General features: G+C 35.1%; 1 protein-coding gene across 1 annotated transcript; it reads left to right on the forward strand.

The window, feature by feature from the left end:
* The first annotated feature begins 6,203 nt into the window (after positions 1-6,203).
* LOC105767299 (uncharacterized) lies at positions 6,204-13,639 on the forward strand. Its single transcript, XM_052630505.1, is given in 7 exon segments — positions 6,204-6,351; positions 6,828-9,936; positions 10,184-10,601; positions 10,603-11,574; positions 11,576-12,411; positions 13,198-13,459; positions 13,544-13,639. Coding segments are annotated over 7 exon segments (5,841 nt in total).
* Positions 13,640-27,351: the final 13,712 nt, after the last annotated feature.

Raw genomic sequence — 27,351 nt, forward strand, 5'->3', positions numbered from 1 at the left:
AGACAATTGATTGAATTAGCTCAAAATAATATAAGATAATGTAAATGATAAAACATGGATTTCAATTTAAAATGGATTTATATGTGATGCATTACCGTAAAATGAATATAAAGAATACAAAAGAAAAAATTCATTTAAATTTTAGAAATATGTCCTCAATTCACTAGCAACATATAAAAAATATTATATGATGATTGTTGGGAATTGATCCGATTAAGCAACAAACAAGTAAAAAATAGCGGAAGCAATTGAGAAATTGAACACACAAATTTAACGTGAAAAAAACCCCTCCAAAGAGGATAAAAAACCACGGATAAAGATAATTTTACTATAATGACAAAAAAATAAAAATTACAAAAGATGAAGATAAAAACTAAACCCCGAAACCTAAAAAAAAGAACCCTCAAAATGTAAATACAAAATTCTCCAAAAGTGTTATGAGTTCTAATATTTTAATGGGTGTTTTTATAATGTTGTAAAAGATCCTATTTATAGGCTAAATTGTAGGTCAAATAATAATAAAATAATCTAGACTAATCAAAATTTAACTGAAACAAATAAACAGAGTTTAACTAAGAGATTATCTCTTAAATTTAACTATAAGTCATACTCAACAATAATATTAACCATTTCAAAATTACTATAAAAATGCTGAAAATTCTAAGGATTAACAAGTTTTCTCTCATGTAACTTCCTTTTCCAAGATAACTTAATTTCCATATTCAAAATTAAGACAAACCAACCTATTAAACAAAATACTTTTCAAGTGTAAATATTCATATTTTATCCTTTCCAAACAAAAGAATTTAAATAATTATAATCATATTTTATATTTAATGCGAATTAAGTGTAAATATTCTAAAGGAGACGTACTAAGACCAATGTTTCTTAATAATAAATATACAGCAAATAGATTTTATTAAACTTAATCTTGGACCGGTCAAAAGAAATTACGTATTATATTCGGATTTGATTTAATTTCAATGCACGAATAAAATAATAATATAATAATAACAGCTTAAAAGACTGCTAAGGATACTTAATGATAGAAGTCATGCATGATTTATGATTCTCACCCATGCTTCGTGTTGATTATTTATTCTTTTAATTAAATTATTATATTTCAAGTTTTTGGAATAAAATATTTAAATTAACTAATGATATTAAAAGGATGAGAAATTAAATTATGAAAAATTAAAGTATATAGATTAAATTTAAAATTTGAGCAAAGTATACGAATCAAAACTAAAATTTAACGACTCTCATATAAAGAAAGCTAGAAGGATTAGAAAAATTTTTAGCCATTGGTTTATAATATATATATATATATATATATATATAATACGTGTAATAAGGCCCAATTGGCCCAGACCATTTACAAAACAAAAATGGGCCGTTCAAGCCCAATACACCAAAAACGTTGAAAGCAGAAACCCTAGAGCCTCTCTGCTTCAGCGCATAAGCCTCAAGACCCATGCCCAGCCGCAAGCAATGACCTCCTGCAGCCTCCGCACGTTTCGGCCTCCACTCTCCACGCACCTGCAAACACGGATTCAGAGAGTCCATTAGCGAAAATATAGTGTAAAACAAATAGGTTTTCAGGCTATAAAAGGCCGACTTTTATCTGTAAAAAGGACGGATTTTTGACGGAGAGAATCGGGAATAAAAGCAGAAAAAAACTTGTTTTGTTTTAAAGGTGATTTCTTTTTTATTGTTAAAAGTGTTTATCGTTTTTACATTTTTTTCTTTATTTTCATTTTATTTCATTTGAAATAACAAAAAGGGAGGAAAACATACCTAAAAACGCCGTGCCACCGCCATCTCTGTCGTGATCGGAGTTTGGTGAGAGGGCCGATTGAGTGGCGGCGCAAGGACGCTAGGGATTGAACCCTAGCAGAGCGCCGGAGTTTCTTTTTTTTTTTCCCATTCGATTTCAAATGGATTTTTTTGGAAGGAAAATTTTTGTTTTAAACAACATTCAAAACGGCGTCGTTTTGGTCAAGTGTGACTCGCGCGGTGACCCGACCCGGAGGGGAGGATCCGCGCGTTCTAACGTCATATGGGTTATTTGTGCATTTGACCCCTCCCTTTTGCAGCGCATGTCAATTAAATCTTTTTTTTTGTTTTAAAATTGGGCCGCATATTCAATTCACGTTTCAATTCAGTCCCCTTCAGCGCAGCGTTTTGGAGGCCTGGGTAAATTGCTCTTTTGGTCCCCCATTGCCGCTCGCGTGTTCGAATTCATCCCTTTTTTATTATTTTCGAATTTGCCCCTATTTTTTTGGTTTTTTTATTCAATTTGGTCTTTTCTTTACTTTATTTAGTTTTTTTTCTTTTTTTAATATACTGTTACACGTTTATTATTACTATTATTATTACACTAATTCCATTTATGATTTTCATGTACGTGTATATACATATTGTTTTATATTTCGTTTTTACAAACGTATAACTTTTATTATTCACTTTTCATGTTTTCATTTCTAGCATATATACATCCTTAAGCTTTAAAATGCATGCATACGTTTTACATACATTTTATTTCCTTTATTCTATCTTTTATCCTTTATATTTTATACCTTATATTTTATATATATGTGTTTATACATTTTTTAAACATGTACACATCCACACGTTTTTATATTTTATTCTCATAGTTTTACGTTCATATATATATATATGCTTACATACATATTTTAGTCCTTATACGCTCATATTTTATATATATTTTGTTTACATAGTTTTTATAAATAAATATGTATATATATATATATATATGTATGTACTCTCATATTTTACAAGGCATATGCATTTTTTTCTATTTTTTTGTACATATGCATGTTTTATGAAATATATGTACATATTTTTGGAGATTATTATAAGTTATGCTATGCATGTTTTTATGTATATTTGTGTATGTGTGTTAAACATACGCATGCACATATTTTCAAATTTACTTGTGTATTACACTTATATATATTTTGTAAATACATGCACATTTATAATTTAAATTAAAATATGTGTATCATGTTGTATATTAACATTTTATCTTGCTTTTAAAGAAAATATATGTTTTCTCAAAGTATTTAAATCATCTTATTTTATAAATTCCAAAATATTTAGTATTCATGATTCTCGTGAAAGATCGTGTCCTAACTTATTGGATCGCGATTATTTTTCGATGAGTTTAGAAAGCCAAATATTTGTTTTGCAATAAATTCAAATTTTAAATAAAAACTTATTCTCGGGAATTCGAAATGTTGGGTCCTAACTTACTGGTCATGACATTTTCTTCTCGAAATAAGAATTTTCAAAAGCAAAAGGCAATATTCGGGTATTTTGAAGATTTAAAAACATTGTGCCCTAACTCACTGGGTGTGGTGTTTTATTTCTTTGAAATACGAATGTCTTTTTATTTTAATCCATTCATGAAATAAAAAGTTTCCTTTTAAAATCTTTTCAAATTTTCGACACCAAGGCATTAAAAAAAATCAATTTGGTACCAATTTTGGGCGTTACGAGGGTGCTAATCCTTCCTCGTGCGTAACTGACTCCCGAGCCTATTTTCTCGAATTTCGCAGACCAAAATTATTTTTAAGGTGGGCCGATCACACCTTAATAAAGGATCGGTGGCGACTCCAGTTTTTGTTTTTATTTTTAAGTCGAAACTAAAATTTTTGTTTTCAAAAAACGGTTTCGACAGCTTGGCGACTCCGCTGGGGACATAGAGAGTCGAGCCATAAACTGATCATATTTGTTTTTGTGTCGAAAATCAAAAAGTTTTTAAAAATTTTCCCTTTGCACTCATTGATATTTTATCATGGAACTTTGGCAACTTTGCATTTGCATTTTGCATTTTACCCTTAAGTGGGAGCGAGAAACTAGTCCTTCGTGAGGTTTTCACCTCCGTGCAGGATAGTGGACTGCTTCCGGGATACATTCGTACCTATGTCTTCGTGAGATTTTCATCTCCGTGCAGCCATAGGGAAATGTGTCCCCCTGAACTGAACTCGATCTGTATGAGCCTATAATGGGTGAGGATCGAGGAATCTGTTGGTTCGGGTACCCTTACTCTAGAAACTAAACCTCATATAGTGAGCTTTAGGAACTTGCCCTAGGGAGAACTATACTGAACCCTAGTAGATTCCTAAATAAGTGTTCTTGTTTGGATTATATTTTTATATGTGATACTAACTTGGGTTTCTTTTGTTTTGATTGCATGACATCATAATTGCATGACATTTCATTATAAAGGCGTTGGTTCATATTCGGTTGCCATATAGAAAGTTTATCATGGGAAATGGGTTTCTTGATAGAGTGGAAGACAATACGGCTGTCCGGACTTGGTCTGAGAAGATACAGCATGAAAAAGGTGATAGTTTGGCCGTGGGATACGTATCAGAGTTATGGGACTTCACTCGTGTTAGCGTAGCTCAGAACAACTTGCAGGAATTGAAGGAGATTTGGGATCAATGGGATAATGAGGTTAGACAGCTATTCTATTCAAATTATGGGGATTTACCTTATTTACTTGACATGAAGGTAGACAACCGTCTGTTTCGAGCTCTTGCCCAGTTTTGGAATCCGGCGTACAGTTGCTTCACATTCGGAAAGGTTGACCTAGTGCCTACAATAGAGGAGTACACGGCTTTACTTCGGTGTTCGAAGGTACAGGTGGATAGAATTTATTCGAAAGCGGTGAATGTACCAACCTTCTTGAGGAAGTTGATGAGTATAACAGGGATAAATGAGTAGTGGGTTACAGCTCGGATTAAGCAAAAAGGGGATAGTAGGTGTATTCCTTGGAAAAACTTGAAGGACCTCATTTTAGCACACCCAGATGCGAGGAAGAAAGTGGACGTCTTTGCTCTAAGTATATATGGTCTAATCTTGTTTCCTAAGATTTTGGGACATGTTGATTAGGCGGTCACTGATTTATTCGACCGGCTTGACAAGGGAGTTACGCCAGTTCCGGTGATTTTGGCAGAAACCTTTAGGTCATTAAATGCATGCAAGAACGGAGAGGCGATTTTTAGATGTCTTGCTTATTACTTGGGTGGTTCCATAGCCACTTTTGGAAGGTTGATAAGGTTTCATATCAGGTCTTCTCTGAAAGTTATTCACCGTTGAAAGAGATAGTGGCTGCATCAAGGAGAGATGATATTACAGAGGAGAAATGGATGGCAATCTTTCAGAATCTGCAAGAAGAAGATATCGAGTGGAGAGCTCCGTGGTTGCTTCCAGATGAGATCCTATATAGGTGTGGCGATTTCGACTGGGTTCCGTTGCTCGGGATTTGGGGAGCTGTTGGTTATGCCCCATTGCTAGTGTTAAGACAGTACAGGTCAAGACAGTTTGTGCCTGCCACTCAAGGACTAGCTGAGTGTGAATTCTCATATAAGGATGATGGCTACAAAAGGAAGGCTCGTGAGATGGCCAATGCGTGGAATCAGACTCGCCGAATGAAGAGATTAGCCGTGGGTCCAATGACAACTTCTGAATATAACGAATGGCGTGTTAGGAGGATTAATGACAACATTCCCGGGCCAAGTTCAGAAAATAGTCAGTCGATAGAGGAGCATTTGTGCGTCGTCCCTTCTGAGCTGGAAATCATAAATTAAGACCTCGAAAGAAGGAATGCAGAATTAGAGAAGAAAATAGAGAAAATGGAGGAGGAAAAGGTGAATTTAAAGTTGGACATAGATGTTCAAATGCAGGAAACCGAAGGCCTGAGAAAAGGGAAGCGCAAAGTCGAGGAAGATTTGAACAGCTTGAAGACGGATTATAAGAGACTACGTCTGTCAGTAAGAACTGCTGGGTTGGGAAAAACCTCAGAGCAGTGGCGTCAAGAGGTTCAAGAAGAAAAAGCCAAGGCTGGCAGATGGGAAGAAAGATTCCAAGAAGCCCAGATGCAAAATAGATCGCTTGAGAAGAGTTTGTCAGAAAATCAAGATGAAAGGGATAAACTAAGGGCTAGAGTGGCCGAACTTGAGAAGATTGTTCATCAATACCGAAATCGTAATTCAGTGGTGGAACTGCAAGCAAGTTTAAGTAGAATCGAGCAAATGAAGAAAACTATAGAAGAACTAGAGGTGGCATTGCAGAACTGTGAAGCCAGGATTGAGTATTTGGAGGCAAACAAAGATCATCAAAGCGAACAGCTTCACTATCTCCAGAATTAGGTCAGAAGCAGGGATCGTGTTATGGGACAAGCCTTGGTTCAGATTCGAGAAGTAGCTGATCACTTACAAACTCTGGCAGTACAAGCTGACACGTTGAGCGTAAAGTATGAATTGGAGTCAGACCGGGGACGGGAGTTAGCCTCGTTGCTTCAAAAAATCAAGGTCTTAAGTATTAGGGCGAAGTCGTATTTGTAGTCTATTCTATGTAAAGAGATTTGTTTTCTAATAAAGTTTTCCAAGTGGAATTGAATCATAATTAACGCCTTTCTTGCATTCATCTCATGCATCGCATCATATGCATTCAAAACTTTGAATTGATCCTAATTAATTAAAATTATTGCTCAGTTAACCTGGAAACCAACCAACCAATCCAACACCGATACGGCACTCGAACAAAGACAAGAGATATGGATCAGAGATTAGAAAAGCTCGAACAGTACCAGAAGGAGATGCAAGACTGGATTCAGCTACAAATGCAGGAGCGGTTAGACAAGATGAAACAAGAAATGTCTGAGAAGATGCGGGAATCTCAAGAGGATATAGTGGCAAAGTTAACCCGACTGATAACTAAGGGAGGTGACAAAGGAAAGGGCCCCATGGCAGATGTCGATGAGGGAAATGATGATGAACTTTTCTATCCTCCAGGTTTCACCCCTCCACATGAGCGAACTCAAGATGAATACCCGCGCAAATCTACTGTCACAATCATGCCTCAGCAATTTCAAGCTGGTGTTTCGAACCTCCAAACTGGGCCGTGTTTTAATCCCGAAAATAATCCTATTAACTCTGCCATTCCTGACTTTGATGAAGTAGTTGAGAAGGAAAGAGTGAAGGAGGAGTTACCGAGACAGTTGGAAGAGAGATGCAAGTGGCTTGAGGAGAAGTTCAAGGCGATGGAAGTTACTGAAAGCTATCGAGGCATTGACGCAAAAGAGCTGAGTTTAGTGCGGGATCTTGTTCTCCCTCATAAGTTTAAGATGCCTGAATTCGAGAAGTACAATGGGACGACTTGCCCAGAGGCTCATATCACCATGTTCTGCAGGCGAATGGCTGGATACGTTAGTAATGACCAGCTATTAATACATTACTTCCAAGACAGCCTTGCAGGGGCAGCATCCAAGTGGTACAATCAGTTGAGTCGAGCTACGATTGGTTCATGGAGGGACTTGGCGCAAGCATTCATGAAACAATATAGTCATGTGACAGACATGACTCCTGATAAGATCACCCTTCAAAACATGGAGAAGAAGCCGAGCGAAAGCTTTAGGCAGTACGCACAGAGATGGAGGGAGGTCGCGGTCCAAGTTCAACCACCGCTCTTGGAAAAGGAAATGACCATGTTGTTCATTAACACCCTGAAGGCACCGTTCATTACACATATGTTAGGAAGTGCCACAAAAAGCTTTCCTGACATAGTCATGAATGGCGAGATGATTGAGAACACCATCAGGAGTGGGAAGATCGATGCTGGAGAGAGTAACAGAAGATCAGCTTCGAAAAGGAAGGAAAACGAGGTGAACAACGTGAGCATGTACAACAAGGGTTACTCGAAGTCAGTAACAGTGAGTCAGCCAGGAAAGACGGCTGCCAATCAACAAAGCTTGTCGAGACAGAAGGTCGGTACAAGGCGAAATACGGAGAGGCCCCAATTCACGCCAATTCCCATGTCGTACAGGGAATTATACCGAAACTTATTCGACGCACATGTAGTTTCCCCTTTCTATCTGAAGCCCTTACAGCCCCCGTCCCCCAAATGGTACGACGCAAATGCACAGTGCGACTATCATGCGGGAATCACGGGGCACTCCATAGAAAACTGTACGGCCTTCAAGAAGCTGGTTGAAAGGCTCATTGGTATGGGTGTCGTTAAATTTGATGAAGCCACCAAGGCAGAGAACCCATTACCAAATCACACTGATGGTGGGGTAAATATGATGGACGAAGACATGAGAATTAAGGTAGACATTGCGGACGTGAAGACTCCTTTGAGATGGGTCTGGAAAGAGATGGTGAAAAGGGGGCTAATTCCTTCAGAAGAAAGCTGTGAGAAGAGGAGGAACTACTGTGAGTTCCACTGTGAAATGGGGCATGAAATCCAGGAGTGTACGGAGTTCAGAGCCGTGGTACAGGGTATGATAGATAATAAAGAGATGGAATTTTGGGAAGGAATTCAGAAAGAGAGTCATGTATGTACGTCAGAGTTGGCATTGGGAGTTCCAAAGGTTAACCATCCTGTGGTCATCATCTCACAACCTAAGAATAGTGAGGCTGGAGCACGAGTAGCACCAAGGGTTATCATTCAAAAACCGACTGCGTTTACTTACAAGGATAACAGGAGGGTTCCTTGGCATTACAATTGTAATGTGACAATCCCAGGGAAGGAGGACCATGATGAAGGAGGGTATAACGAACAGGTGAAGGCTCGAGTAGAGCCAATAAGAGAAGAAACTCTGATTGGAAAGAAGAAGAAGACGGTCGAACCTGAATTGGTGGTCAATGAACCAATCAAGGAGGAGGAAGCTAGAGAGTTCTTGAAGTTCATAAAACATAGCGAGTACAGCGTTGTGGAACAGCTGCACAAACAACCAGCTCGCATATCTGTGCTAGCTTTACTCCTGAACTCGGAGGGACATCAGAATGCACTACTGAAGGTGCTAAATGAAACTTATGTGGCCGATGATATCTCTATTAACAAGTTGGATCGACTGGTCGGTAATATAAGCGCTGATAACTTCATCTCTTTCAGCGATGACGAAATACCACCTGGGGGTATGGGATCCACTAGAGCTTTACACATCATTGCAAGGTGTAAAGGGTGCATATTACCGGGGGTTCTGGTAGACAATGGATCGGCATTAAATGTATTTCCCCTATCCACGCTCAACAGGCTACCTGTGGATAGTTCGCATATGAAGTCGTGTCAGAACGTGGTTCGAGCATTCGATGGTACTGAGAGGAGGGTCATGGGAAGAGTTGACATTCTCTTGTTAATTGGCCCAACTATTTATGAGGTGGACTTCTTAGTTATGGACATCAAGCCTTCTTACAGTTGCCTATTAGGAAGGCCATGGATTCATTCAGCAGGTGCGGTACCGTCATCGTTACATCAAAAACTGAAGCTGGTGTCAGAAGGCAGGGTTGTGACGATAGATGCTGAAGAAGATATCATTGCATCTGTGACCAACGATGCGACTTATCTAGAAACGAGCGATGATCCAATCGAATGCTCTTTTCGTTCCTTGGAGTTTGTAAATGCAACATTCATCCGTGAGGGAAACAAGATCCCGATGCCGAGAATATCCAGGACCACAGAGATGGGTCTGCAGTTGACTGTTGGAAAGGGAGCATTACCGAGAAGAGGATTGGGGAGATATCTTCAGGGCCGAGTTGAGGCTCTAGTGTTGAAAGACAAGCAGGATCGTTTTGGCTTAGAATACAAGCCAGATGCTAGGCAGAAGAGGATAGAGCAGGAAAATAAGCGAGTGCGGAGAAGGGCTCGCTTGACAGGTGATGAAGTCAAATGGGAACCCATGACCTTTCCTCACCTATCCAAGACTTTTGTACCGGGAGGATTCACCTATCAAAGAATGCTAGGGGTCAGAAGTATTAACATGGAGCTAGAGAGTATTCATGTTGTGTATGAAGAAGTGACGCGAGGAAGAGCTTTGCCAGATATTCGTCCTTACGAGTCGGAAAGGGAGCTAAACAACTGGACTGCAGAAGAAATACCTGTAGTTTTTAGGATTTCCCCAGAGTAATGTCCAGAACACCCTTATTGCCTTTTAGCCTAGAAGTGATAAGGATTCCTTTGTGAAATAGGCTCATGTCCAGAAAATCGTTATTTTAATAAAGTTCATGTTTGCAATCATTTTTGGAGCAAATCTTTCTTCCCATAAGAGCAGTTATTTTAAGTTTCTCTTAAACTACACTTGCATTTCATTCATGACCATATTGCACCAAACAAATTCCTGAATCCATATTGTTTTTCATACTTATAACAGGTCCCATGATATCAATGATGCGAATGTCACTCTTACAAATTTAGAGTCTCCTTTTGAACGAAACATGTGTTTAGAGGGATCGCATAATTTTGAAGACAACGAAGACTGTGGTTTGTCTCCTGACTTGTCAAAGATGGTAGAAAGGGCCGAGAAATAAATCCTACCTCACAGGGAATCAATAGAAGTCGTGAGCTTAGAGGAGGGTAAAGAGGTGAAGATCAGATCGGTTATCTCTGAAAGGACAAGGCAGGACCTCATTGAATTACTCCGAGAGTTCAAAGACGTGTTTGCATGGTCATACCAGGATATGCCGGGGTTGAGTACCGACATGGTAGTCCATCGTCTCCCTATAAGAGAAGATTGCAAGCCAGTGCAGCAAAAACTCAGAAGGATGAGGCCTGATATCGTGTTGAAGATAAAAGGAGGAGGTCCAAAAGCAGTTTGATGCCGGGTTTCTGCAAGAAGTCAGGTATTCTGAGTGGGTGGCCAACATTGTACCAGTTCCAAAGAAAGATGGAAAAGTACGAATGTGTGTGGATTATCGGGATTTGAACAAGGCTAGTCCAAAGGATAATTTCCCATTGCCTCACATTGACACATTGGTAGACAATACTGCGGGCTTTTCACTGTTTTCCTTCATGGATGGTTTTTCTGGGTACAATCAGATAAAGATGCATCCTGAAGACATGAGGAAGACTACATTCATTACGTTATGGGGGACGTTCTGTTACAAAGTGATGCCGTTTGGATTGAAGAATGCAGGAGCGACATACCAAAGAGCCATGGTAGCCTTGTTCCATGACATGATGCACAGGGAAATCGAGGTTTATGTTGATGATATGATCGCGAAATCTAGAACAGAGGGCGAACATGTGTGGGTCTTGAGAAAGTTATTCTTAAGATTGAGAAAGTTCTAACTCAAGCTTAATCCAGCGAAGTGCACTTTTGGGGCCAGGTCAGGAAAGTTGCTAGGCTTTGTAGTCAGTGAAAAGGGAATCGAGATTGACCCAGACAAAGTCAAGGCAATACGAGATTTACCTTCACCTCGCATTCAGAAAGAAGTTCGAGGTTTCCTAGGAAGACTGAATTACATCGCTAGGTTTATTTCACAACTGACTGAGAAATGTGACCCTATATTTCGTCTTCTGAAGAAACATAATCCTGGTACTTGGGATGAGGAATGCGAGGAAGCTTTCAACAAAGTGAAACAGTATTTGTCTAATACTCCAGTGCTGTCACCACCTAACCCGGATAGGCCTCTGATATTGTATCTAACGGTATTTGACAATTCCATGGGGTGTGTGTTAGGTCAACATGATGAAACGGGGAGGAAAGAAAGAGCGATATATTATCTCAGCAAGAAATTCACTGACTGTGAAATGAGATATTCGCCTATTTGAGAAATTATGCTGTGCCTTGATTTGGACAACCCGAAGATTAAGGCAGTACATGTTATACCATACGACTTGGCTGATCTCAAAGTTAGACCCGTTAAAGTATATGATGGAGTCAGCTGCTTTGAATGGGAGAATGGCCCGATGGCAAATTTTATTGTCTGAATTTGATGTTGTCTATGTGAACCAAAAGGCTGTGAAAGGGAGTGCAATTGCTGACTTTCTAGCTAGTAGAGCTCTGGAGGACTACGAGCTGTTGAGTTTTGATTTCCTAAATGAGGACCTGATGTGTGTAGCCGCTACTGAAGAAAGTCCCCAAGAAGGTCACAGTTGGAAGCTAAACTTTGATGGAGCCTCGAACGCTGTAGGCAATGGAATTGGGGCAGTCCTGGTGTCCCCAAATGGTGATCATTATCCTTTCACTTGTAAATTGGATTTTGATTGTACAAATAACATGGCAGAATATGAAGCATGCATCATGGGTATTCGTGCAGCTATAGAGCGAGGAATCAAAGTGCTAGAGGTCTATGGAGATTCAGCATTGGTGATATATCAGCTCAGGGGTGAATGGGAAACGAGAGATCCCAAATTAATCGGCCATTCAAAGTTGGTCCTCGAATTGATTAAGGAGTTTGAGGACATCACTTTTTGCTATCTCCCACGAGATGAGAACCAGATGGCTGATGCACTAGCTACCTTAGCTTCCATGATCAAACTGAACAGAAATGGGGATATGAAACCAATCCAAATGAGTATCTATGAAGACCCGGCTCATTGTTACAATATTGAAGAAGGGGAAATCGATGATAGTCCTTGGTATCAAGATATACTACGGTATGTAAAAAATCGTGAGTATCTTGGCCAGACAACGGAGAATGAAAAGAGAACTCTGAGAAGACTAGCCATTGACTACGTCTTAGATGGGGAGATCTTGTACAAGAGGGGAAAAGATCAGGTACTGCTAAGATGTGTGGACGCCGTAGAAGCAAAGAAAATTCTAGAAGAAGTCCATGAGGGCATCTGCGGAACGCATGCCAGCGGGTTCACAATGGCTAGGCAGATTATGAGATTCGGGTACTACTGGTCTACCATGGAAGGGGATTGCATCAATTATTCCAAGAAGTTCCATAAATGTCAAATCTATGGTGATAAAATGCATGCACCTCCTTCACCTCTTCATGTCATGACTTCTCCATGGCCTTTCTCCATGTGGGGTATGGATGTTATCGGGCCAATATCGCCAAAGGCTTCAAATGGGCATCATTTCATATTCGTGGTTATTAACTACTTCACCAAATGGGTAGAAGCTGCTTCGTATGCTAATGTTACAAAGTCATCAGTCAGTAAGTTCTTGAAGAGAGAGATCATATGTCGGTATGGAATGCCTGAAAGAATCATATCCGACAATACGTTGAATTTGAACAACAGCTCAATAGCAGAGGTCTGCAGTCAATTCAAGATCAGACATCACAATTCGTCGCCGTATCGCCCGAAAATGAATGGTGCAGTAGAAGCGACCAATAAAAATATAAAGAAGATTGTAGGGAAGTTGACTGAGACTTACATGGACTGGCACGAGAAATTACCGTTTGCCCTCCTTGTTTATTGAACGTCAACCAGGACCTCCACCGAGGCAACGCCTTTCTCCTTAGTTTATGGCATGGAGGCAGTGTTGCCCATCGAAGTTGAAGTCCCTTCTCTCCGGGTTTTGTCTGAGCTACAATTGGATGAAGCGGATTGGGTTCAATCTCGATACGATCAGTTGAACTTGATAGAGGGAAAGAGGCTAAAGGCTATTCAGCACGGTCAGATATACCAGAAAAGAATGATGCGAGCCTACAACAAGAAAGTCCGACCCAGAGAATTTCACGAGGGGGACCTGGTGTTGAGAAAAATTCTTCCTCTACAAAAGGATTTTAAGGGGAAATGGATGCCGAATTGGGAGGGTCCTTATGTTGTAAAAAAGGCCTTTTCTGGAGGAGCCCTGATCCTGGCTGAAATGGACGGGAAAAACTTGCCTAATCCGGTAAATTCAGATTCGGTGAAGAGGTACTTTACTTGAAGAAGGGAAGTAACCAAGGTGAAAACCCGCAAAGGGCGCTTTGATTCCAAAAAAAAAAAAGAAAAGAAAAGAAAAGGAAAGGAGAGGCTAAGGTGAAAACCCGCAAAGGGCACCTTAAGACCAAAGGGGATTTGAGTTGAAAACCCAAAAAGGGCGGCTCAAATTTTGGTTGTCACGTGGTAGTCTTGCTGTACCTAAATCGACAGAAAGGAATAGACGACATCTTGGGGCATCAACAAAATACTGTGAATTTCCTAAACACGTGTTGAATTCAAAAGGGTCTTCGAAAGCTGTATAGAGAAATTCAAGCAGAGATATCTGGGGCACATGTTCATAGTATTTGTATTGAATTCATTGTTAAATTATGACATTTTTTTTCAATATAAATGTCCCCAGACAATTCCTCTATCATTGACAATCCATTGCGAGCTATCCTCCCAGACTAATTTTGTTTATGTTATCGTTATGATCTTTTCGCAAGCATGTTGCATTAGAATGACGATTAATGGACTAGTAAAACTTTCACAAGGGAAGTTTTTCATATTACTCTAGAAATCTTTAAATAACTCAGGAACCTGAAACAGGACTATTGTTTAGACCTTCACTGGGTTAAAAGGTCGGAGATATCTAGGAGCCAAGAGTCGAGATTTTAAATTTTTCAAGTTTTGACGAAGCGTTGTTGCCACGAAGGAAGCCTTAATGAGCAATAATGACTTTACACATTCAATATTCATTTTTCATGACATAATATTCAAATGTCATTTATACACGCCTAGTTAGGAGCATTTGATTCATTCTGATCATGACATCCTAATCATTAGGCATAATTAGGCTCATAAAGTGAGTCATACAGGTCATGTTCCACAGAGAGCAGATCGGTGAAATCATAAAGCCTTGTCTCCGTGAGTAACAATGGAGCGGGTTGAAAAGTAAAAAGATTGAAGCCACAACGGCGGATTTTACTTCCTTAGCAGTGCAGCGGAACAGATTGAAGCTACGACGGCGGATCTAGTTTCCCTGATATTACAATTTAAAAGATTGAAGCCACAACGGCGGATCTTACTTCCTTAGCAGTGCAGTGGAACAGATTGAAGCTACGACGGCGGATTTGGTTTCCCTGATATTGCAATTAAAAAGATTGAAGCCACAACGGCAAATCTTACTTCTCTAACGGTGCGGTGGAATAGATTGAAGCCACGACGGCGGATCTGGTTTCCCCGACATTGCAGTTGAGCAAATTGAAGATTACAGATCTTATCTCCCTAAGCAGTAGTGGAGCAGATCGAAGATGGCGGATTTTACCTCCCTGAGGTTGCAGCGGAGTATATTGAAGCCAGTAATTCTACCTCCCCGGTCGGCAGTGGAATCGATTGAAAAAACAGATCTTGTCCTCATGTATTGGCGTGAAGTAGATCGAAGAAAACAGATCTTGTCTTCCCATACTGGTGGTGAAGTAGATCGAATATACAAGTCTTATCTCCCTGAAGTTGCAGTGGAGCAGACTGAAGTAACCAATCCAATCTCCTTGAAGTCCTTATACGCTCATATTTTATATATATTTTGTTTACATAGTTTTTATAAATAAATATGTATATATATATATATATATGTATGTACTCTCATATTTTACAAGGCATATGCATTTTTTTTTCTATTTTTTTGTACATATGCATGTTTTATGAAATATACGTACATATTTTTGGAGATTATTATAAGTTATGCTATGCATGTTTTTATGTATATTTGTGTATGTGTGTTAAACATACGCATGCACATATTTTCAAATTTACTTGTGTATTACACTTATATATATTTTGTAAATACATGCACATTTATAATTTAAATTAAAATATGTGTATCATGTTGTATATTAACATTTTATCTTGCTTTTAAAGAAAATATATGTTTTCTCAAAGTATTTAAATCATCTTATTTTATAAATTCCAAAATATTTGGTATTCATGATTCTCGTGAAAGATCGTGTCCTAACTTATTGGATCGCGATTATTTTTCGATGAGTTTAGAAAGCCAAATATTTGTTTTGCAATAAATTCAAATTTTAAATAAAAACTTATTCTCGGGAATTCGAAATGTTGGGTCCTAACTTACTGGTCATGACATTTTCTTCTCGAAATAAGAATTTTCAAAAGCAAAAGGCAATATTCGGGTATTTTGAAGATTTAAAAACATTGTGCCCTAACTCACTGGGTGTGGTGTTTTATTTCTTTGAAATACGAATGTCTTTTTATTTTAATCCATTCATGAAATAAAAAGTTTCCTTTTAAAATCTTTTCAAATTTTCGACACCAAGGCATTAAAAAAAATCAATTTGGTACCAATTTTGGGCGTTACGAGGGTGCTAATCCTTCCTCGTATGAATCGACTCCGAAACTGTTTTCTCGAATTTCGCAGACCAAAATTATTTTTAAGGTGGGCCGATCACACCTTCATAAATGATCGGTGGCGACTCCAGTTTTTGTTTTTATTTTTAAGTCGAAACTAAAATTTTTGTTTTCAAAAAACGGTTTCGACAATACGTATTTTGTACATTAGTAGTGTATTTTTTTTAATTTCACAAATAGTCTTAAAAAACTATAATGTGTATTTTTAAAAAATTTACTATATTCTTATAAGATACTTGTCAATCATTAACGCTCCTTATGATTTTACAAAAGTATAATATTATATATTTTCCAAAACATTATAGTCATGAATAACATGCTTAAATCATTGCAATCTCTTTAGCCTCAATTATTCTTTTTAAGTCAAAAGAATACAACCTTTAAATAATATATATATATATATATATATATATATATATATAGGTTTTGAAGTTGTTTGTTCTTTTCTTTTATTTTTATGGTACGTCATTTAATGTCCACTATAGTCTATCTAGTTGATATAACCTTTCTTATAGCAAATATAGTTTCTTTTTTATAATTTTGGGACACCAATCACAAATTATCCATTGTTTTATTTAAGGGTAAATTACATTTCAAGTCATCCAACTATTAGTACTTTTCTTTTTTTAGCCACCCAATTATGAAAAGTTACGAAGTGGTCACTCAACTATTTGGTTTTTTCGTTTTCACTAGTCGTTGAATGATTGAATAAAAGGTGACGTATAACTTTTAAAATTGGCATAATAGCAACTTTAGCACTCAACATTTATACATTGTGACCCTCAGTGTTTACACATGATGTAATTTGGTATTTTTTCTTTGTTTTTCTTTGTGACCCTTTCACCTAATAAGCTAAGAAAAACAATCTATCAACTAAATTTAATCGGAAATATATCAAAAATGAAAACACCCAAAATCCAAGATAATAATTTTCATATTTTCTCATTCTTTTAAAATTAACCCTCAATGTCACAAATAAAAGTAAACGCAAAAAAAAATGACACAATGTGTAAATGTTGAGGGTTAATTTTTTTTGAATCAAGACTAAATTGACACAATGTATAAATTAATGGCCGGTAGTTGGTTGACCAAATAGAAAAAGTTGAATAATTATTGACCATTTTGTAAAGTTTCATAGTTGCATGACAAAAAAAATACTAATAGTTGAGTGACTACCAATGTAGTTCTTCATTTAATTATCAAATAATTATTTTCTATTATTTGAACTTATTGAAAGAAATTAATTTTAATTACTAAAAGGGTAAACTACAACAATAGTCACCAATTATGCCTTCGGTTCTATTTGGTCACCTGACTATTGATTTTTTTTTCCATTTTGCCACTCAATTTTTTGAAATTAAATATTTTAGTCACTCTCTCGTTAGTTGTTGTTAGATGAGTGATGAAAAGCTCGGTAAGCCCTTTTTATTGATCTAATAACAAATTTAGCCTCCAATATTTACACATTCTATCAGTTTGATCCTAAATCTAAAACAAAATCAACAAAATTAGCCCTAAATGTTTACAAAATTTGTCATTTTAGTTCGAATTCTAAAAAAAATCAATAAATTTAGCCATCACAGAATTTGTCAGTTTAGTTCTAATTCTAAAAATTTCAATAGAAAATTGGAAAGTATTTAAATTTTTTTAAATATTCTTTAACGTACCTCCAAAATATACTAAACAAGAAGAGTATTTAACACTATTTGTATTGTGCTCTTTTAAATTAATATCGCCTTTTTGAATATGGTAAAAAATCAAGTTGGCTTAAATCCAACTATTTTAGTGTCATATTTTAGATTAATATCATATAATCTAAGAATCAATTCCTCTAAATAAATTAACAATTCTTTAAACAATTACAAAATAATTATTTCCATGTTTTCTTATTTAAAAATGTACAAATACTTAATATTCAAATAGAGGAAACAATGAAATGCGAAATCTTTCAAAACATAGAAAATTTGTTTTTTTTCGCCTTTTTTTTTACTTGGACATATCATCATCAGTAACTTCCAAACTTGGGTAGAACGTGTAAATATTAGAAGACTAAATTTATTATTAGGCCAATAAAGAAACTCACATCAGCTCGAGCCATCACATCGGGTTCTCTCACATACAATTTTTATTACCTTAAAATTTTCTTATTAAATAATAATTAAATTATCCTTGAAGAGTTTATATGCACATTTAATATTTATATGAAATTCAAAAGTAAAATATCCCATAGTTTTCAATAACACGATAAAAATAAAAATATTAATATGTATTAATTTACGAGTCGTTTTATTAGTTTTTTTCATCTAATAGAAGGACAAATCGAAGAAAAACGAACTGAATTAAATACAGTCTTGAACAATTAGTATTTTCTTTTAAAACATTTAAATTAGAATTTATGTTTCTATTTAAATTTTTGTATCGGTATCACCCATTAATCAAACATCAATTTGATTAAAAATAATTAAAAATATTATTTATATTATAGGTATTATTTTTATCCGGCTAAACTTAATTTTAAAGTCACTTTCAATAAATCTGAATTCTAGGGTTAGGTTTAATTTGAAAAATCTAAGTTGAATGTTGCTACACTTTCATAGCTCGATTTTATTTTGGATTTTGACTATTAATTTTTTAGTTTAGATTATTATGTTATTTGTCAGTGTTATTAACATTTAAGGGTGGCATGGCCTCCTGCCTCATTTTGCATGGAAAAGCAAAAAAAGGTAAGAAGAAAAAAGAGAGAGGTGAAGAGAACAGTGAAGCATGTAAAGGAGAAAGAAAAGAAGTTTACAAGAGAGGAAGAAGAAGAAGAAGAAGAAGAAGAAGAAAACTACGGAAAAAGAAAGGAGGAAAAGAGAGGATCTGCTTTGTATTGTAATTCTCTTTTGTTTGCATACGGTGAAATCTCACTCTAAATAAACTCAAATAAAAGGTAATATCTTTTGGCTTAATATCTGAAATTCTCACTTTGGTTCTTTTATAAAAACATAGAAAAGTAATAAAAAACTAAAAAATCTTAATATATTTTTCAAAACTATATTTTTGAAAAAAAAGTATAAGCATGCGAAACTTTGAAAAAAGTTAAAAAAATGAGTTTCTTTTTGGAATTTTAGGTTTGTAGAAAATTTTAGGTTTTATAAAATTTTGGAATTTTATTAAAATTTAGAAGAAATTTATGGGATTTTTTTTTTTGGAAATCCTAAGTAAAATTACCATAAAATTCTTAAAATTTTCATAAAATTCTATATTTTATAAAACCCTAAATTCAAAAAAGAAAAACATTTTTATATTTTTATGATTTTTTATTTTCTTGAAGTTCTGCATACTTATAAGTTTAGGTTTTCTTTTTATAATTTTCAAAAATAGATTAAGATTTTTAAAAGTTTATTTTATAATTTTCAAAGTTATAAGATTTTTGGGGTGTTTTTTAATATATATATTTTTGGAATTTTAATATTTTTAGTTTTTTATATTTTTAAAATTTTAAGTGAATTTGAAATAGATTAATATTTTGATTTTTTTAAAATTTCAGAATTTTAAGATTTTTCTGGATTTAAAAAATTATGTTTTTTGGGAATTTTAATGATTTATTTTAGTTTTTTATATTTTTAAATTTTAAGTGAATTTGAAATAGATTAAGATCTTATAATTTTTTGTGTTTTAAGATTTTTGGGACTCTTTTAAAAAATTATGATTTTGTGGAATTTAAATGAGTTCTTATTTTTTAAATAATTTTTTGTAAAAAATAATTTTATAATTTTCAAAAGTAGATTAGGATATTTTAAAAAAATTCTATGTTTTCAAATTTTTGTTATTTTTGAGATATTTTGGATTTTTAATTTTTAAGTAAAATTTTAATTTTTTAAATGTGGCACAGCAAGTCATTCGTGGATTTAATATTTTTAATGAAACTTGCTAAAAGGGCGAACTTAGTGACGAAATGGAAATAGAGAAAACAATCTGACCAAAAAATAATAAAAGGCCATAATAAGAATTTCACTATAGTACAAAGACCAAAAATAGTATTAAGCTTCTTCATGCATAACAGTTAATTTCTAATTTAGATTTTGATTTCGTAGATAAAAAATTATTTTAATGAATTTTAATTGATTTTAAAATTTTATTATAACCATGATTTTCTAAATAACAAATCGCAGTTAAATAAAAAAATATGTCTATGTTAGAAATTTTATTAGGGTTGGTTTTGATGATGTTACATAGCCAACTTTTCGCTAGAAATTAAAGCGCAAACGGATCGAATTTGTGCCATTTGCTTCAAGTCTTCTCTTTTCTACAAGGGATGGTTGAGGGTTTTTCATTTGGATGCACAAAAAGTAATCTTTTACGATCTGAGAGTTTTAAGTAAATAAAAAAATGACAGTGAAAATCTTCATTCTTTTAGATGAAGAAGATGAGGGGGACTTTTTAAAAATAATTTTCAGATTTTCAACAAAATATTTTTAATTTTAATTTATTTTTCAAATTTGAATGATTTTAAATATATATAGAGTTGAGTGGTTCGAATCCTTGTTAAAATAAAATACAGTGGTAAATTAAAATAAAAGTAAAATCCATATAGAATTATACTTCTTTTATTTTACATTAATTAGAAAAAGGTTTTTCAACCTTACTACACTTCATCTATTTGACATTGATTAAAATAAGGTTTTTCAACCTATAAATAGATATAGTCTAAATTTCTCTTGTATCATTCGAATTTGACATTAGTGAATTTTCTTCTCCTCTACTCGTGGTTTTTTTCTCGAAAGGGTTTCCGCGTAAAATCTGTGTTCTCTTATTTTTCTTTCTTTTGATTTGTGATTGTTTTATATTGTCATTGTCGACGTTCAACTTTTACAAACTGGTATCAGAGCTTTTCGGGTTGTTTGTCTCGATCATGGTAATGGCGACATTGAAGTATGATATTCCACTACTAGATCACAACACCTGGTTCGCACTATGGCAGATAAAGATGCAGCCAGTTCTTGCGCAAATGGAGTTAGAGGATGCCTTGCTAGGGGTAGATAAGATGCCTTCGACATTGACAGAGGAGGAGAAGAAACGTAAAGATCGAAAGGTTTTAACACAATTACATCTCCATTTGTCAAATGAAATTCTACAGGGCGTGATGAATGAGAAGATCGTCGGTGCATTACGGGCAAAGTTGCAACAATTATACATGTCGAAAACCTTAACTAGCAAGTTGCATATAACCAGCGTCTTTATGCTTATCATTTGGAGGAAGGTGCGTCTGTACACGAACACTTAACTGTGTTTAAAAAAATTCTCTCTGACCTAGAGGCCATGGAGGTTTAGTATGACAAAGAAGATTTAGGTTTAATTCTACTTTATTCGTTACCCCGTCTTATTCAACCTTTAGAGATACGATTTTGTATAGTTGTGAATCTATCACAGTTGATGAAGTCTATGCTCCTTTAGCCTCGTATGACAAGATGAAACATCCTGTAGTTGGATCCGACTCTCAGGGAAAGGGTCTCACTGTTCGTGGTAGACAAGAACAAAATACTGATGATAATCGTTAGAGGACATAAGAGCGAAATCCTAGCAGCAAATCTAAGGGTAGATCAAGATCTTCAAACAAAGGTAAAACCTGTGACTTTTGCAAGATGAAAGGGCACATTAAATCTAAGTGCTATAAGTTGTAAAACAAGATCAAAAGGGAGATTGTGAATCAAAAGGGAAAACAACCAGAACAATCCGGTGAAGCTGATGTAGCAGAAAACTACAGTGATGGTGAACTTCTAGTTATTTTTGCCAACAAATTTAAAGTGAGCGAGGAGGGGATCCCCGATTCTGATTGTACGTTCCATATGAGTCCAAATCGAGATTGGTCTACAACCTATGAAATTGTGTCTGAAAGTGTTGTTTTGATGAGAAATAATGCTTCATGTAAAATCACAGGTATTGACACGATCAAAATTAAAATGTTCGATAGAGTCATCAGAACACTTAGTGGAATATGACATTTACCATGATTGAAGAGGAATTTGATTTTGTTGAGTACTCTTGATTCAAAAGGGCACAAGTGCACAGCTGAAAGTGGAGTTCTAAAGATTAGTAAGGATTCCCTCATTGTGATGAAAGGGCAGAGAAAGATTGCCAAGTTATATGTTTTGCAAGGTTTTACTGTTACTGGTGATGCAGCCGTCGCTTCCTCTTCCTTGTTAGATGATTATGTTACTAGACTTTGACATATATGTCTAGGGCATATGAGTGAGAATAGCATGGTAGAATTAAGCAAAAGAAGACTTTTTGATGGACAAGGCATTAGCAAACTAAAGTTTTGTGAGCACTGCGTTTTTAGGAAGCAAAAGAGAGTTTGATTCACTAGAGGAATCCATAACATGAAGAGAATGCTGGATTATATTCATTCTGATCTTTGGGGAACATCCAGAGTGCCTTCGAAGGGTGACGCTAATTATATGATAACAATCATTGATGATTTTTGCAGAAAAGTGATGTGTTTTTTGTGTTTAAGGCTTGGAAAACTATGATCAATAACTAGACAGGAAAATAGATAAAACACCTCCGTATAGATAATGGCATGGGATTATGTTTTGATGAGTTTATTAAATTGCGCAAATCAAAAGGAATCATGCGACTCTTGACAGTTCGTCATACTCCACAGCAAAACGGCATTGCACAATGGATGAATAGAATAATCATGGAAAAAGTTTGATGTATGTTATCGAATGCTTGTTTACCGAAGTCATTTTGGGCTGAAGTGGCCTGTACTGCATGTTTTTCGATTAACCAGTCTCTGTTCGTTGCCATTGAGAAAAAGACTCCACAAAATGTATGGTCTGGTAATCCTACTGATTATTCTAATTTGAGAATTTTTGGGTGTCCTGTGTATGCTCATGTTGATAGTGGGAAATTAGAACCTAGATCCATTAAATGTGTTTTTTCTTGGTTATAAGGCTGGTGTTAAAGGATATAAATTATTGTGTCCTGAAAATAGAAAAGTTGTGATTAGCAGAGATATTATTTTTTTATGAAACTGCTATGCTACCTAACTTATCTCTTAAAAACTCTTCCAATAATAACCAGGAAAAACAGGTGGAGCTTCAGATTGATCCAGGATCTATAACAGAGTCTACTTCTTAATGTTAGAGTATGCCCAAAGACCAATCATGAGATGATTGTAATAACATACTTGATTTATCATGTTTATTAATATAAGGCGTTACCATTATTATTTCAGTTTCTTTTCTGTGTGTATAAATAAGCTGTTTTATAATAATGTCCTAAGAATAATATGATTATTCTTAAAAGATCCTTAGTCAAGTATTATTGTTGGATAGGACAAGGATAATGCATTAAGACTAACATGTAGTTGATTGATGATAAAGAGTTGTCATTGATATGGAATGTCAGAATCGATGCATGAATATGTGTGTTAGAGAACAACATATTGGACTGACCCATTATGAGTATGTCTCTTGGATTATTATGTAATTGTCACGACATTACTCATAGTGATTAATATGTATATGATCCTCAGACTTGAGATCATCATAATCCCAACATCGTGAGTAGTATATTTTGATACAGTTAAACGTACACCGTAACTGGTTGTTCTATAAAGGCTGATGTTGGATATATCACAATCGATGTAGAGGGATATGGTTGGTCGATATAGAATAAGTCCCTCCTACATAATGGGAGTAATATCTTAGGCCACTTGATTAAGTGAGACTAGAAATGCATGGCCATGCTCAAATAAGTTGATATGAGATGTCATACTTATGTGTATATCGTAGTCTGCTTAAGATATCAAGGAACATGGAATGGACTATACAAGTGTGACTATTCCATGACTTGTGTCCAATCCAGAGATAAAGGACTTAAGGATTATTGCATAAAAGGTTAATCATAAAAGGTTATGTCGAATCATGATCTCTTGTGACTTAGGTAGCAATGATGCATTGCTAGATGCCACTCATTGTTTGTAACATTGGAATCGTTCTAGTATTACTGCTAACGTTACAAGAACCTACAAGGTCACACACTATAGTTGAAATGAACGGAATAAACCATAGTTGGTTTTATTTTTGGGTGTCACTTGAATTAAATTAATTATAGAATTAATTTAATTCAGTAATCAAATTTCCAACACATTATGTACAAGGTTGTTGTACGCATAATGAGGACATGAATTTGATTAGCATATGAATTTAAATAAATATATGGTTTACCGAAATTATATTATAATTAATGTAATTAAAATTTTCGGTTTAAAATATTATTATATTTATTTAATTCCTAAAAACCCTAAAAATAAAAGAGATATATTAGAATCCCGTTTTTCATTATTTTAAGGTCTAGCAGCCGTAAAAAAATATAACTCTCAAAACTGTTTTGGGGATTTTCTTCCGTTCGTAGTCAACTGGGTGGATTACGTAGAGGTTGGAGTCTCGATAGATTGCGGCTTGGTTTGACTGTAAATCAGACTACACATTGTCGAGAAGTTACTATCTTCTTAATCGAAATATTAGGTAATTTCGTAATCTTTTCACCCCGATTCGTTCTTCACACATGGATCCATGGTTAGGGTCGCCGATTTTAATTTTTTTCGCTGCGCCATAGGGGTGCTGGTGATCCAACACTTAAGTTAGTATAAAAACTTAGAGTAGAGTTGTTCTTCACCACAATATTCTACTACCAAGAATAAACCTAGAAGAGAAATTAAACCTCCAAAGAGGTACGTTGAGGTCGACCTAGTTGCTTATGCTTTAAATGTGGCTAAAGATATAGATGCAAATCAAAAGCCATCTACTTATTCTGAGGCAATTAATTGTGAAGATTTAAGAAAATGGATGATTGCCACGCTAGAAGAGGTGGAATCGCTCTATAAGAATAGAACGTGGGATCTAGTAAGATTTCCTAAAGGTAAAAAGGTTGTTCGTTGTAAATGGGTGTTCAAAAAGAAATAAGGAACTCTGAAGTTGAAGAACCCATGTATAAAGCAAGGCTGATTGCAAAAGGTTATAGTCAGATTTCAAGTGTATACTTCATAGATATGTTTTCTCCAGTTGTGAAACATACTTCGATTCGAGCCTTATTTGGTATTGTGGCCATGTATGATTTGGAGCTTGAGTAGTTAGATGTAAATACAACGTTCTTGCATGGGGAATCTGAGGAAGATATTTACATGCAATAACCAGAAGATTTTACTGTATCAGAAAAGGATGACTATGTTTGCTTGTTGAAAAAGTCCATTTATGGCTTGAAACAGTCACCAAGGCAGTGGTACAAGAGGTTCGATTTTTTTATGACTCCTCATGATTTCAAAAGAAGCAACTTTGACAGTTGTTTTTATTTTAAGAAAAACAGTGATGGTTCTTTTGTGTATCTACTCTTCTATGTTGATGACATGTTGATAGCAGCCAAAGATAAATAAGAGATAAGAAAGGTCAAAGCCCAACTTAATAAAGAATTTGAGATAAAGGGTTTGGGAGCAGTAAAGAAGATACTTGAGATGGAGATTCTCAGAGATAGAAAAGCATGTAAATTGTACCTAAGTTAGAAATGGTACATTGAAAAAGTTCTTTGCATGTTCAATATGCAGAATGCCAAGCCTATTAGGACCCTATTAGCAACCCACTTTAGACTTTCATCGGTTTTGTCTTTGCAATCAGTATTCTAGTGCAATGGGATCTCTCATGTATGCTATGGTTTGCTCATGTCCAGATTTGTCATGTATAGTTAGTGCAATTAGTAGATACATGGCGAATCCCAATAAAGAATACTGGAAAATAGTTTAGTGGATTTTCATATACTTATGAGGTACTACTAATGTTTGCTTATAGTTTGGAAGAACTAGGGATGGAGTCATTACATATGTTGATTCTGATTTTGCTGGAGACCTTGATAAAAGAAGATCTCTCATAGGGTATGTCTTTACAATTGGAGGTTGCACAATCAGTTGGAAAGCTACTTTGCAAACTACAGTTGCTTTGTCTACTACTAAAGCTGAGTACATGGCGATTACCGAGGCTTGTAAAAAAACTATTTGGTTAAAGAGACTCTTTGGTGAACTCAGTAAAGACCTTCAGATCAATACAGTGTTTTGTGATAGTCAGAGTGTCATCTTCTTTACGAAGGATCAAATGTTTCATGAGAGAACAAATCATATTGATGTTCGGTATGATTTTGTGCATGATATTATTGCTTGTGGTGATATTGTTGTGAGCAAAGTTAGTACTCATGAAAATCCTACGGATATGATGACTAAGCCACTTCCTATAACCAAGAAGTTTGAGTATTGCTTGGACTTGACTGGTATTCATTGTTGAAGAACACCCTTTAAAGGGTTTCGTGGGATAGGTGGAGAACTTGTTCGTTAAGAGTTCGTGGTGAAGAACTTGTTCGTTGAGAATTCATGTCAAGGTGGAGATTGTTAGAGTTGAGTGACTTGAGTCCTTGTTAAAATAAAAATAAAATAAAATTCATATAAAACTATACTTCTTTTACTTTACATTGATTAGAATAAGGTTTTTTAACCTTACTACTCTTTAATAATTTGACATTGATTAGAATAAGATTTTTCAACCTATAAATAGACGTAGTCTAAACTCCTCTTGTATCTTTCGAATTCGACATTAGTGAATTTTTTTTTCCTCTACCCATGGTCTTTTTTTCCCGAAAGGGTTTCCACGTAAAATCTTCGTGTTCTTATTTTTTCTTTCTTTTGCTTTGCAATCGTTCTATATTGTTATTGTCGACGTTCAACTTTTACAAATTTTTTAAATTGCTAATTAACATAGTATAAATAATTTAAATAATTTGGGTAATTGAGTTTAGTTTTTAGATCAGATTTGGACAAGAATTTTTGCAGTTCGAACCGGCCTGACTTGAATTCAATTTAAATAATAAAAAATATTTTAAAATTAAAATTTAATTCTAAAATTATATAAAATAACAATTAAAATTTATTTTAATATTTTATTAATTTTAACCCGAAAATAGACTTAAACTTGAAAAATATTTTAAACTAGATCTCGACTCAACCCAACTTTTAACTCATAAATATCTAATGATGAATTGTTTTCAATTCTTTGCCTTAAACATGAATTTATATTTGCAAGTGTACTGCCATTATAATAGTAAAAGCATTAAAAAAAAGGCTTGACTATTTCAATAACATATTTTCACAATTAATTTAACATAATTTTCAGCATAATGAGATAATTTAAGGGGGGAAAAGGGGCACATTGATCATATTTTCAGCATCCATAAAAAAACAGTAAAATTATTGACTTGAAACATAATATACGGACTCCGGAG

This window comes from Gossypium raimondii, chromosome 5 (genome assembly GCF_025698545.1).
Source record: "Gossypium raimondii isolate GPD5lz chromosome 5, ASM2569854v1, whole genome shotgun sequence".
NCBI classification, from domain to species: domain Eukaryota; kingdom Viridiplantae; phylum Streptophyta; class Magnoliopsida; order Malvales; family Malvaceae; genus Gossypium; species Gossypium raimondii.